Consider the following 14,624-nt stretch of genomic DNA (forward strand, 5'->3'; position numbering starts at 1 on the left):
AGCACATTGAATACAGGAGTTGGGATGTCTTCAAGTTGTACAAGACATTGGTAAGGCCACATTTGGAATACTGTGTACAGTTCCGGTCACCCTATTATAGAAAGTATATTAAACTAGAAAGAATGCAGAAAAGATTTACTAGGACGCTACTGGGACTTGATGGTTTGAGTTATAAGGAGAGGCTGGATAGACTGGGACTTTTTTCTCTGGAGTGCAGAAGGCTGAGGGGTGATCTTATAGAGGTATATAAAATAGAGGTGCACAGATCAGCTACAGAGTCAATATATTTTCCCAAAGGTCGAGGAGACTAAACTAGAGGGCAGAGGTTTAAGGTGAGAGGGAAGAGATACAAAAGGGTCCAGAGGGGCAATTTTTTCACACAGAGGATGGCACGTGTCTGAAACAAGCTGCCAGAGGTAGTAGTAGATGCGGGTACAATTTTGTCTTTTAAAAAGCATTGAGAGAGTTACATGAGATGGGTATAGAGGGATATGGGACAAAAAGGCGCAATTGGGACTCGCTTAGGGGTTACAAAAATGGGGCTGCATGGACAAGTTGGGCCGAAGCGCCTGTTTGCATGCTGTAAATCTCTATGACTCTATAAAGGGCCTTAGCGAAACAAATTGGTTTTGACGAAATATACAAACTGCCACAGTGAGATCAAGGCATGTTTCATGGTGTTTTAAAGCTCCGATCACGCAAGGGCTCCTTTAACACTGGTTTACACAAGCACCTGAGTGGACCCAGTTATATCCCAATAAACTGCGTGGTGAGTGCAGCCAAGCTGCTGTCCCCGTGCGTGGTGAGTGCAGCCAAGCTGCTGTCCCCGTGCGTGGTGAGTGAAGCCAAGCTGCTGTCCCCGTGCGTGGTGAGTGCAGTCGAGCTGCTGTCCCCGTGCGTGGTGAGTGCAGTCGAGCTGCTGTCCCCGTGCGTGGTGAGTGCAGCCGAGCTGCTGTCCCCGTGCGTGGTGAGTGCAGCCAAGCTGCTGTCCCCGTGCGTGGTGAGTGCAGCCAAGCTGCTGTCCCCGTGCGTGGTGAGTGCAGCCAAGCTGCTGTCCCCGTGCATGGTGAGTGCAGCCAAGCTGCTGTCCCCGTGCGTGGTGAGTGCAGCCAAGCTGCTGTCCCCGTGCGTGGTGAGTGCAGCCAAGCTGCTGTCCCCGTGCGTGGTGAGTGCAGCCAAGCTGCTGTCCCCGTGCGTGGTGAGTGCAGTCGAGCTGTGAAGTACCCAAAAGGATCTCCAGATCCCAAAATTCCCAAACTCTGAGGTTTCCCTCTCCTCATACTTGGGCCTGGTGTCGACTTAAAGACAGGAATATTATCAGTCAATAACTCCATTATCAGTGCAGCGTGTGATTCCTTGTCTGCTGGAAGATTATCTGGACAGAACCTGCTCTTTTACCATCATTTGTCAATATATCCGGAAAGTTGTGTACTGATAGGAATAATGCAAACTAATTCTGTATTCCTCCCACTTACCCCATGTTCTTGTCCAGTGAAAATTCTCTCGTATGTTAACGTTAAGCTGACTCCATCCACTCCCCCTTCCATCGCCTGCTCTAGTCTGTCCCGGTAGAATTTTGTCAATTGGAACAACTGGTAATCATCACAGTTTGTCAGGAACTGAGGGATTGTGGAGTTTGGATCTGTGAACACAAATGGAGAAAAATAAACATGTCAATGAGTTTCTATCAATGTTGTTACACTTCACTTTACAAGAAGCAACTGAAGCCCCCTGTGAACCGTATTATCAAACACCTTCTGGGAACACAGAAACATGATGCCGGTGTTGGACTGGGGTAAACCCAGTAAGAAGTCTCACAACACCAGGTTAAAGTCCAACATTGTTGGACGTTAACTTGGTGTTGTGAGACTTCTTACTGTGTTTAACACAGAAACATTCAGTGAAAGCAAATTTGACCTTACCCCTGTAACGAACTTAGCCCCAAATCCATGAACATCCATTGTTAAAAGAGACTATCAATTTTTTTTTAAATTGTTCACTGGATGTGGGGGTTGCTGGTAAGGCCTGAATTTGTTTTCTTTCCTAAATTGCCATTGGAGGGAAACTTGCAGACAGTGGTCTTCCCAAATATCTGCTGCCCTTGTCCCTCAAGGGTGACAGAGGTCGTGGATTGGGAAATGTTGAAGGAGCTTTGGTGAGTTGCTGCAGTTCTTCCTGTAAATGATGCATATTGCTATCACTGTGCATTGGTGGCTAAGGGATTGAGGTGCTGCTCAATTGGGCTATCTTGTCCTGGGTAGTATAGAACTTCGAGTATTCATGGAGCCAGTCATCAAACAAGTTGCAAATTTTCCAGTTGTGCCTTGCAGATTGTGGACTTTGGTGAGACAGGTGATGACTTACTCTCCACAGAATGCCCCATATCTGACCTGTTGTCGTTGCTGCAACATGTATATGGCTGATCGAGGTCTCTTTCTGGTCAAAGTCACTGTGACCAACTATGACATAAGGAAATAACATACATTTGGCATCGGAATGGGTTGGGGACGGGTCGCCAATCCTGTAAGTGCTGGGGCAGGTGTATAGGTGTGAGGGAGTGTTGGGCGGGTCGCTTCCAGATGAGTCAAACACAGAAAGGCTGTGCCTGTGCTAATACACACAGTGCATGTGCAAAATTTGAAACACAAAATTGCAGGACAACAAGCGTCCCAGAGGAGACAACCCAGAGACTCATTCTTTGAGATAATTCCTTGCCATTTGATCAGCTGGCATAGCAGAGGCAGGAGATCCTTCCTGATGGCAGCTTAAGTCTTGCCGTTCAGTCCTATGGCCCTTATTTATTTATTTTTTTATACTTTTCCAATTCAATCAAATCAAATCCAATTCAGAGTCTCAACAAGTTGAGACATTTCAGATCCAGGCTGACAAGACAGGGCGAGCGACCAAACCACCCTGTCCTGGGCCTGATCTACATGAGTCAAGCTGATTGGAGAAGGGGGAGGATCCTCCTCCAAGACTTGAGTTCATTTGCATCTTAGCCAAAAGGCCGAGATGCCGCTTTAAAAAATTGCTTCATATGAAACATATGAAGCCTCAGCGTAACCTAATGACCTCAACCAAGTGCAGGCGATCCATACTACACTTGATCTTAGCCAAAAGGCCGAGAAGCCCTTATTTTGCTCAGAAAATTCCTTGTCATGTGAAGTTAGACACTTCCATTTTCAGCCGGAGTGGGGGACTGTGGGCCACCGCATCACCTCTAGGATGAGGTGGCTTAGTTAACAATTCAAACTTTCACCTTTCAGGAGTGAATTCCGAAGAAACTTTTATACCTAAGAACTCTGATCCGTAAATGATGCAAGATGTGAGGGGGGGGGGGGGGGGGGGGGGGGGGGTTGCGAGGGGGGGGGGGGGGGGGGGGGGGGGGGGGGGGGGGGTAGCTGCCTTTGACAGCAAGGGATAGAATTCAAAGCAATGAGAATCAGAGAAATCTCTCCACTGGCTGGAGTTGCACTGAGCAAAAAGGAAGATTGTTGTGAAGGTTGGAGGTGAATCATCTTGACTCCAGGGCATTGCAAGTGTTCAGCCGTGAGGGGCTCGGCCCAATCATCTTCATTTACTTCATCAATCATCTCCTTTTCATCATAAGGTCAGAAGTGGGGATGTGGGCTGATGATTGCACGATGTTCAGTTACATTCATAGAACATTGCAGCGCAGTCCAGGCCCTTCGGCCCTCGATGTTGCGCTGACCAGTGAAACCAATCTAAAGCCCATCTAATCTACACTATTCCAAATCATCCATATGTTTATCCAATGACCATTTAAATGCCCTTAATGTTGGCGAGTCCACTACTGCTGCAGGCTGGGCATGCCACGCCCTTACTACTCTCTGAGTAAAGAACCTCCCTCGGACATCTGTCCTATATCTATCACCCCTCAATTTAAAGCTATGTCCCCTCGTGCTAGCTATCCCCATCAGAGGAAAAAAGCTCTCACTATCCACCCGATCTAATCCTCTAATCATCTTGTATGGCTCTATTAAGTCACCTCTTAACCTTCTTCTCTCTAACGAAAACAACCTCAAGCCCCTCAACCTTTCCTCATGAGACCTTCCCACCAAACCAGGCAACATCCTAGTAAATCTCCTCTGCACCCTTACCAATGCTTCCACATCCATCCTATAATGCGGCAACCAGAACTGTACGTAATACTCTAAGTGCGGCCGCACCAGAGTTTTGTACAGCTGCAACATGACCTCATGGCTCCGAAACTCAATCCCTCTACCAATAAAAGCTAACACTCCATACGCCTTCTTAACAACCCTATCAACCTGGGTGCCAACTTTCAGGGATCCATGCACATGGACACCGAGATCCCTCTGTTCATCCACGCTACCAAGTATCTTACCATTAGCCCAGTACTCTGTATTCCTGTTACTCCTTCCAAAGTGAATCACCTCACACTTTTCCGCATTAAACTCCATTGGCCACCTCTCAGCCCAGCTCTGCAGCTTACCTATGTCCCTCTGTAACCTGCAACAACCTTCTGCACTGTCCACAACTCCATTGACTTTAGTGTCATCCGCAAATTTACTAACCCATCCTTCCACGCCCTCATCCAGGTCATTTATAAAAATAACAAACAGCAGTGGCCCCAAAACAGATCCTTGCGGTACGCCACTAGTAACTGAACTCCAGGATGAATATTTCCCATCAACCACCACCCTCTGTCTTCTTACAGCTAGCCACTTTCTGACCCAAACTGCTAAATCACCCTCAATCCCATGCGTCCGTACTTTCTGCACTAGCTTACCGTGGGGAACCTTATCAAACGCTTTACTGAAATCCATATACACCACATCAACTGCTTTACCCTCATCCACCTCTTTGGTCACCTTCTCAAAGAACTCAATTCATAACTGTTTAAATACTGAAGCAATGCATGTCCCTATACAACACGAACAAGACTGTATCCAGGCATGGGCAGATATGTGGCAGGTAACATTAACACCAGACAACTGCCACACAATGAGCATTGCCAACAGCAGATAATCTAATCGCCTGCCCATGACATTCAACAAAATTACCATCACTGAATCTTCCACTGACAATGTTCCCTGGGTTACCATTGAGACAAAACTGAACTTGACAAGCAATATAAGTTCTGTGGCTACAAGGGCAGGTAAGAGGCTGGGAATTCTGCAGCAGATATTTCCAATTTCCTGATTCCCCAAAGCCTGTTCACTGTTTAAAATGCACAAGTCAGTAAAGTGATGGAATATTCATCGCTTGTCCAAAAGAAATCAGCTCCATTGACATGCAATAAGCTCAACACTTTTAATGACAAAACAACATGCTTGATTGACAACCACTGTAGCAACTTCCAAGCCCTTGAACTCTACCCCCTAGCAGGGTGGCATGTGTATGGGAACACGACCACATGAAAGTTCTCCTCCTCCCCATCCTGAGTTCGAACCATATCCCACTTCTTTCGTCAAAATCCCGGGACTCCCTTCCTAATATACTGTGGGTGTACCTGCACCACATGGACTGCAGAGGTTCAAGTCAGCGGTAGCTCATCACCAACTTTCAAGGGAAGATAGGATGGGTAATAAATGCTGGCCTCACCAACCAGGCTCAAATCTTTATAATGAATCTGAGAAAAATGCCTCAGCTACTAACATAAGAACTAGGAGCAGGAGGAGGCCATCTGGCCCCTTGAGCTGCTCCACCAGTCAGTAAGATCATGGCTGATCTTTTCGTGGATTCAGCTCGCTCACCAGAGCCCTTAATTCCTTTACTGTTCAAACATTTATCTATCCCTACCTTAAAAACATTCAATGAGGTAGCCTCAACTGCTTCACTGGGCAGGGAATTCCACAGATTCACAACCCTTTGTGTGAAGATGTTCCTCCTCAACTCAGTCCTAAATATGCTTCCCCTTTCTTTGAGGCCATGCCCTGTAGTTCGAGTTTCAACTGCCAGTGGAAACAACATCCCTGCTTCTATCTTATCTATTCCCTTCATAATCGTATATGTTTCCATAAGATCTCCCCTCATTATCCTGAATTCTAATGAAGAGAGGCCCAGTCTACGCAGTCTCTCCTCATACGCCAACCCTCTCAACTCCGGAATCAACCTAGTCCATCTCCTGCAGTGTCAGTATATCCTTTCACAAGTAAGGAGACCAAAACTGTACACAGTACTCTAGGTGTGGCCTCACCAGCACCTTAAAACGCTGGAATGAACCCTCTCCCTGATTTAGCATTAGTTTCCAGGAGATGTCTGGGATGTTGTTCTCTAATTTACTGTACATTCTGATGCAAAGTAAGTATTTGACATATCCCCATTTCCATATTTTCACTGACAATATCACGATTATCAGTTTTCACAGGGTTTACATTATTACTAACCATCCAAATGTAACTGAAAAAAATGTGTTGATTTAATATCACTTGCAAGTTTCATTCCATGCTCTGAAAATATGTGTTTTCACTCTTTGCTGTTCTTTCAAGGTAGCAGAATCTATACTAATTTTGTATTGTGTAAAAGGGGTGTGAGGAACAGGGAACTATGCCGGAGTAAGACAGAGACTGAGAGCAGCAAATTTGCTTCAAGTGGGATTTCAGTGCTGGGGAAAGAGGTGTGGTACACATAGGAATGATTTTAAGTTAATTGAATGAGCAATTTAAATAACATAAGTACCAATGGCAGCTGTGGAAATGGGGGAGCATTTGGACACCAAGGTGATTCCTGACAAACACGTCTGCATGAAGTGTAAGCAGCTGGAGGAAATCCAGATCAGGATTATTGACCTGAAAGCTGAACAAAAGACAGCGTGCAACATCAGGCAGAGAGAGAAATAGCTGGACACTTTGTTCCAAAAGAATATAGTGAGGGGGATTGACACTGTTAACTGCAGTAAAAAGCAAGAGTGCAAAACATGTTGCCTGCCAAGTGCCAGGTTGAGGCAGAAGAATGTGTCTAAGACTTGTGTTCTCCATTTAAATGAACAGGTAGCAGGTAAAAATGGCAAAAGCTGACAGGAGGAATTTTTACAAGTATTCAAACAGGAAGAGAGCCAATACAGTTGGTGCTGGTCCTGTGGAGAGTGACAATGGGGAGAGACGAGCAGATAATAATGAACTAGCGGATGAAGTCAATACATAATTTGCTGCTGTCTACACTCTAGAGGATACAGAAGCATTCAGTAATAGTTGTAGGACAGCTATAAGGAGAGGAGCTTGATAAAATTGCAATCGCGAGAAGGATTGGTACTGAGCAAACTGCTCGAGCTGCGGCTGACAGATCGAGATGGCATTCATCCTTGGATCTTAAAAGAGGTGGCTAATGAGGTACTGGTGTTAATTTTCTAAAATTCTCTAGTTTGTGAAACGGTTCCATAAGGCTGAAAACCCGATAAATCTAACCCACGTATTCAATAAGGAATGGAGGTTAAAAAACGATACTATAGGCCAGTTACTTTGACTTCTGTCACAGGGAAAGCATTCAAATCGATCATTAAGAAGGTTATACCTGGATATTCAGAGAAACTCAAGAAAATCTGGAAGAGTCAGCATGGAAGGGGAAATCGTGCTGAACTAATTTACTGGTGTTCTTTGAAGGATCAGTGACACCGTGGATAAAGAGGAGCCTGTAGACATGCTGCACTTGGATTCCAGAGGCCATTTGATGGGGTGCCACATCAAAGTTTTGTGGAAAATGAAAGATGACAGTGCAGGGAGTAACATAATAGTATTGATAGAAGATTGGCTGGCTGGTAGAAAACAGAGTATTGATGAATGGGTGCTTTATCCGATTGGCAGGCTGGGACCAGTGGAAAGCTGCAAGCGTCTATGCTGCGGCATCAACTTGTTACAATTTTTATGAATGAAATAGACGAGAGAAGCGAAGGCATCAAGGTTAAATTTACAAATGATACAAACATCGGTAGAAAAGGGTCTTGTGAAGAGGATATAAGGAGGTTGTGCATGGATGAGTAAGTAAAACTGACAGATGGAGTATTATGCGGGAGAATGTGAATCTGTTTGCTTTGGCAGGGAGGATAAAAGAAACAGTATTACTAAACAGGAGAATGGCTGCAGGATTCTGATGCATTTGGATTTGGGTGGTCTCGTGCATGAGTCAGAAAAAAATAATTTGCAGGTACAGCAAGTCATTGAAAGGCGAATGGAATATCGTCCTTTATTTTGAGAGGACTGGAAGATAAAAGGATATTATGCTTCAGTTTTACAGGGAATTGGGAAGACCACGTCTCAAATGGCTGATGAACAGCAGTTGGAGTTTAATTTACATCAATGCGAGGTGATGCACTTTGGTAGATCGAACCAGGGAAGGACTTACTCAGTTAATGATAGGGCGTTGGTGAGAGTGACAGAACAAAGGGATCTTGGGAACAGGTTCATAGCTCCTTGGAAGTGGAGTCACAGGTGGGCAGAATGGTGAAGGCAGCATTCAGCATGTTTGGTTTCATTGGTCAGAACATTGAATAAAGGAGTTGGGACGTCTTGTTGAAGTTGTACAAGACATTGGTGAGGCCACACTTGGAATACTGTGTGCAGTTCTGGTCACCCTATTAGAGAAAGGATATTATTAAACAAGAAAGAGTGCAGAAAAGATTTACTCGGATGCTACTGGGACTTGATGGTTTGAGTTATAAGGCGAAGCTGAATAGACTGGGACTTTTTTCCCTGGACGGTAGGAGGCTTAGGGGACGTCTTAGAGTCTGTAAATTAATGAGGGGCATAGGTAAGGTAGACAGTCAACAACATTTCCCAAATGTAGGGGGGGGTCTAAAACTAGAGGGCATAGGTTTAGGTTGAGAGGGGAGAGATACAAAACAGACCAGAGGGGCAATTTTTTCCACAGAGGGTGGTGAGTGTCTGCAACAAGCTGCCAGAGATGGGAGTGGAGTCAGATACAATTTTGTCTTTTAAAAAGCATTCAGAAGTTACATGGGTAAGATGTGTATGGAGGGATATGGGCCAAACGCAGGCAATTGGGACTAGCTTACCGGTTAACAAAAAAGGGTGGCATGGACAAGTTGGGCTGAAGGGCCTCTTTCCATGCTGTAAACCTCTGTGACTTTATGAATATTGTGCCCAGTTAATGACTTCATTATTTAACAAAGATATTCGTGCATTAGATGCTATTGAGAGGAAGTTAACTGGACTGATACCCAGAAGAAGTGGGTTATCTTATGAGGAAACGCGAGAAAGACTGGGCTTGTTTCTTCCAGAGTCTAGAAAAGTGAGCAGTGACTTGATTGAAGCCTATAAAATCTGGTATTGACACCAAGGACATGGAAAGGATGTTTCCCCTTGTGGGTAAGTCCAGAACGAGGGGACACTATTTTAAAACAAAGTTGTCTTTTTAGGTCAGAGATGATGAGATTTTTTCTTCTTTCAGAGGGCTGTTGATTTCGAAACACAAATAGATCAGTGATGGTCCTATTGAATGGCAGAAGCGCTGAAGGGGCCGAATGGCCGACTTCTGCTCCTATTCCATATGTTCGTATCAATTATTTGTTCTCACTTTTCCACTTATCTTTCTATTGTCCTTGATGGGCTCATGGTACAGACGTTAGGGCCCTTTCTTCTGAAGCCGAGAATGAGAAACCCCACTCCTGTTCCAGCCTTGCAGTTTCACATTGACCAGCCTCTTATTTCCCTCCTGACCTGACCCAGCACAGAACAATCCAGATATCACTCACTCATGCTTTGTTTTTCACTCCAGTGCGTCAGTTTTAACAGCTCCTCTATGAACATCTTTCCATCTGTGTCACTACTTCAAAACATGGATCTTTTTGGTCTTTCCTCCTTCTCAAAGACGATCCCATCAGTTCCAGGATATTCTTTCCTCTGGTACGAGGGAGCTAATTTACCATTTGTGATGTGCCAGGGCTGTAGAAGAATCTGTCTATTCCCCTGACAACAGAATCTCCAACCATTATCACTCTTATTTCTGTGGCCCACGTCACACTGTTGCTCAGGAACACTCTGCTTGAGTCACCCTTACAATGCCCACTTCCAGTTGCCGATTGGACAGTCTGAGTACGTCGGGGCTCCCTCCACCTGTAAATGTGATCTCACTCTAGATCAGGCTTGTTCACCTTCACAACTTGAGGACTTATATACATTTTTAATCACTCAAGAGGCCAAATCTTGGAGAGATAACGGGAGGAAGGTCCTGATTGTTTTGTCTGAGACAGTGGGGACGAGTGTGAGTACATACGTTCAGTCTCAATTTTCTCTCTCACTCTCACCACCCCACACAGATACATGGTCACTCTTTCTCCCACACACCCTCATTCATTCACACATCCCTTTAGTCACTGTTCTCACGAAAATGACAAACATTCTGTCTTAAGCCCCGATTCGATTTTACCCGACTAGACTTCACCCACCCCAGCCCTGCCACGCCTGTTCCCTCCCACCGGGCTGCAGCCTCTCTGCACTTTGCCCCACCCAGAGATACCTTTGCTCCTTTTTCACACCAGCCTTCAGCACGCTGTTCACTGCGTCACCAATCATGGATTGTTTCTCCCATTCACACTCGCTAGTCAGCCAATCAGCAGCAACGGGAGAGAGAAACAACCTCTGATTAGAGGAGCAGCTCCAAGCAGAATCTTGAATTCGAACCCAGCTGTTTGACAACAATTTGAAAACTGCCTCCGGGGCCGCGTAGAGGAGCTTCACAAGTCACACCCGGCCCCTGGGCTGAACTTTGGATAAACCAGCTCGAGATGGTGACTCACTCCCACTTTCTACTCAGTCCCTGTCCTGTTCCCTCTTCCTGTGTGAGCAGCAGACAAGACAGGAATTATATTTGTATTGTTTTGTGATCCTACCTGTGTCCATTCCCATTCTTTTTGAAGATGTTGAACATTCTCCCCTGTTTGAACCTTCAGCCATGATATTGACAGACGTTCCCTGATTCTGAGACTCTGTAATGAGGATAATATCAATGTCAGGATCAGATGTAAATATTAAAATCAGAAGCAGAGCGTTGAGATCTTCACTGATGTGTAAAATATTTTTCAGAATATTACAATTGCACATGTTACCACGATATAGTGACAGCTGTTTCACAAAATACCAGTCACCCTCATCAGGTCCCTTGAAAAATCCATCCTTTATCCATGCAATCCTCTGCCCCATTTCCAGTTCCCACTTCCCTCTCCAAAGTTATTGAACATGTTGTTACCTCCCAAATCCGGCACCATTTTTGCAGGAGCTCCATACAGTTAAGTTTGCACCCTGCCTCTGCTGTTAAAATCACAAATACTATCCTATCCGACTCTGACAAAAGTCAATGAAGTATCTTCATTCACCCGTCTGCAACCTTTAACGTGCTTGACCATGTCATCCTTCTCAACTCCTGCCTCTTGTCGTGCAGCTGAGTGGAAATGCATCAAAGGCCCCTGGTTCAATTCTTATCTATTACTTTCCATCCAGAGAATCAGTGACATTGCTTTCCCTTGCCACTCCCACATCATTATCTCTATCATTGGCCCTCTTCTATTCCTCATCAACATGCTGCCCCTCGGTAACCTGGCAGCAGGTTCAACATGCAAGCTGCTGATATCCAGCTCTACATTCTCACTGCTCTGAAACTCTGCTTCCTGAATCCTGACTAACTCACACCACGTCTCAGTTCATTCACCTGAGTTCACCAACTCTCACTGTCTCACAGCCTGACAACAGCTCAATTTTAAAATGCTCAAACTAGCTTTTCAATCTCTCCATGGCCCCTCTCTTCCTATTCATGTAGCCTACAGCAGCCCCAGAAGCCAGCGACATCTCTACCTTGCCCAGTCTGACAAGTTGTGTATCTTGAGGATAATTTATCCACAATTCAGGCCAAGTCCTGAGCTCCGGAATTCCCTCCCGAAGCCTCTCGGCTGCTTTACTTTTCCCTCTTCTCAGATTCACCTTAAAAAGATTAACAATCTGACAAAAATTAGTCACCTGCCCAGCGACCCCTTCGAATGTTTTATGTATTTGTTTTCCCACTGAATTGTTCTCTTGTTGAGTGTTTTGGGATGTTTTGCTACGTTAAAGGTGCTATACAAATGCACGTGGCTCCATATTCTCCACTCGTGTGGATGTGTCAGTGTCTGTGTCCCTGTACCTGTACCCCTAATCAAACTCAGCTATTGTCCTCTCCTTTCTCCAATATGGAAATGGAAAAGTGATTCAGACATTTAATTTCTTCAAATTAGAATTGGAAGTTATTCAACAGCAATAATTTACAACCAAGGTTTAAAACCAGCAATGTAAAATGCAGTTACCCGTTTCACTCTTAATCTCAGAACAACTCAGATTTCCAGTGTGTCTGACTTTGTGAAAAAAATATCCCAAAGTACAAATTCATTCTCCCTTATGGGTCTCTTCAATTTAACACTAAATTGACAATATCATTCTAGCGAGGCTCTGTAATACACATCTGGTCATCTGAACAGATCCGGGTTTATTCCTCATCAACCCCAATGACCCGGCCTCGCCCACACCGAGCCAGCATCAGTTATTGGGTGAAGCCACAGTGACTTTCAAGAGGACCCCAGAAATTTATCAGTGCATGGAAATGGCTGCAATGCAAAAGATATCCAGAAGACCAATGGTGGTGAGCAGGAGGGGGCACTGCATCAAGTAACAAAAGAGGCAGCAAGAAGAAAGGTGAAAGCAATAGAATGTGTCAGGTGTTGAGGGACACACTATGTGGATCATTGCAAATGTTTTGATGCTGTTTGTCACCACTGCAACAAAAAAGGGGCGTTTAACAAAGAGCTGCAAAGATGCTAAGAGCAAGTCGAAGGCGGAGCAAGGGAATTCAAATTTGAAAAAGCATCAGTCAGCTACACATCACCTGGAGAGCTCAGAGCACATACAGGAGCAAAGGATTCCATATAATTCCATAAGACTTCAGGTAGTAATGGATAAGGACAAGAGTGGCCCTCGGTTCAATTGGACGCGGGACAAATACATCCAAATTAGACAGGAACAGGGGAATGCGGACTGGGAGCGGCTCTTTGAGGCCAAATCCATGTCTGGCATGTAGGAAGCTTTTAAAGGCCAATTGACTGAAATGCAGGACGTGCCTGACCCGGAAAAATGAAGGATGGAAATGCCAGAATTTGGGAACCATGGATGACAAAGAAAATTGTAAGCTCAGTCAAAAAGAAAACATACAATAGGTCGAGACAACTAAAAAACTGACAAAGCCCCTGAGGAGTAGAGAGAAAATAGGAAGGAACTTAAACGCCAAATTAGGAGGGCTAAAAGGGGCCATAAAACATTTTTAGCAAACAGGGAGAAGGAGAATCCCAAGACTTTTATGCATGTATTTGGAGCAAGAGGGTAGCCCAAGAAAGAATAGGCCCACTCATGGGCAATAGAGGGAAGTTATGCGTGGAGTCACAGGAAGGCGGTGAGATCCTTAATGAGTACTTTGTATCCATATTCATCAAGGAGATGGGCGTGAAGTATGTTGAGGCCAAGGATAGGTGTGTGAACACTCTAGGGAATGTCAATATATCAAAGAAGGCAGTGGTAGGTATCCTAAATTACATTAAGGTAGACAAGTCCCCGGGGCCAGATGGGATCAACCCCAGTTTACTGTGGGAGGACAGAAATAGGGGAGTAAAAATATATCTTCACATCCACTTTAACCACAGGCGAGGTTCCAGAGGACTGGAGAATAGCCATTGTTGATCCCTTGTTTCAGAAAGAAAGCAGGCATAATCCAGGAAATCAAGGGTTGGTGAGCCTAACGTCTGTGGTGGAGAAGCGTTTGGTGAGGATCTGTGCACATTTGGAAGAAATTGACTAGCTTATGTCAGGCAGCATGGTTTTGTAGGGGGAAGTCATGTCTCACCAACTTGATTGAGGTTTTTGAAGAGGTGACAAAGATAATTGATGAGGGAATGGTTGTGGATGTCGTTTATATGGACTGTAGTAAGATATTTGACAAGATCCCACATGGCAGACTAGTACAACAACTGAAATCACAAGGAATCGGGTGGGCTGGCTGGATGGAAACAGAACTGGCTTGGTGACAGAAGACAGACGGCAGGATGTTACGGCTGCGCTCGTCCCAAAACCGTAAAATCCAACCCAAGGTCAACAGACCTTTCCATGGTCCACCCCTCGGCTTTCCGATTCCCATGGTGGGCGGAACGGGAAAATTCACCCCAGAGAGCAGGAGGGAATGAGTATTTTTTTTCAGAATGGTGACCTGTAGCTCGTAGTGTTCTGCAGGGATCAGTGCTGGGACCTATTTTGTTTGGAGGAAACGTGGGTGGTCTGATTAGTAAGTTTGTGGGTGACACGAAGATTGGTGGAGAGGGTAATAGTGCTGAGTTTACAACAGGATATAGAAAGATTGGAGATTTGGGCACAAATGGCAAATGAAGTTTAATCTGGATAAATGCGAGGTAGCGCATTTTGGAGGATCAAGTTTGTGTGTGAATTGTACTGTAAATGGCAGAACCCTTTGGAACATTGAGACACAGAGGGATCTGGGCGTGCAGGCCCACAGTTCCCTAAAAGTGGCAACACAGGTGGCCATAGTTATTGAGAAGACACATGGCCGGGGCATTGAGTACAAGCGTTGGCAAATCATGTTGCAGCTATATAAAACCT

At 45.1% G+C, this 14,624-nt stretch overlaps 1 protein-coding gene across 7 annotated transcripts in view; it reads right to left on the reverse strand.

Moving 5' to 3' along the window:
- Positions 1-14,624, reverse strand: part of LOC144485491 (NACHT, LRR and PYD domains-containing protein 3-like) — a 235,575-nt gene that overhangs the window by 90,135 nt on the left and 130,816 nt on the right. For all 7 annotated transcript variants that reach the window (XM_078203631.1, XM_078203635.1, XM_078203633.1 and 4 more), the window contains 2 exons: positions 10,832-10,927; positions 1,476-1,642 (listed from right to left, as the gene is read on the reverse strand). In XM_078203631.1, the coding sequence (XP_078059757.1) occupies positions 1,476-1,642; positions 10,832-10,895 (231 nt within the window). In that variant the 5' untranslated portion in view covers positions 10,896-10,927. The remainder of the gene's footprint in view (positions 1-1,475; positions 1,643-10,831; positions 10,928-14,624) is intronic.

The sequence above is a fragment of the Mustelus asterias genome, unplaced genomic scaffold (genome assembly GCF_964213995.1).
Source record: "Mustelus asterias unplaced genomic scaffold, sMusAst1.hap1.1 HAP1_SCAFFOLD_195, whole genome shotgun sequence".
Taxonomy (NCBI): Eukaryota; Metazoa; Chordata; class Chondrichthyes; order Carcharhiniformes; family Triakidae; genus Mustelus; species Mustelus asterias.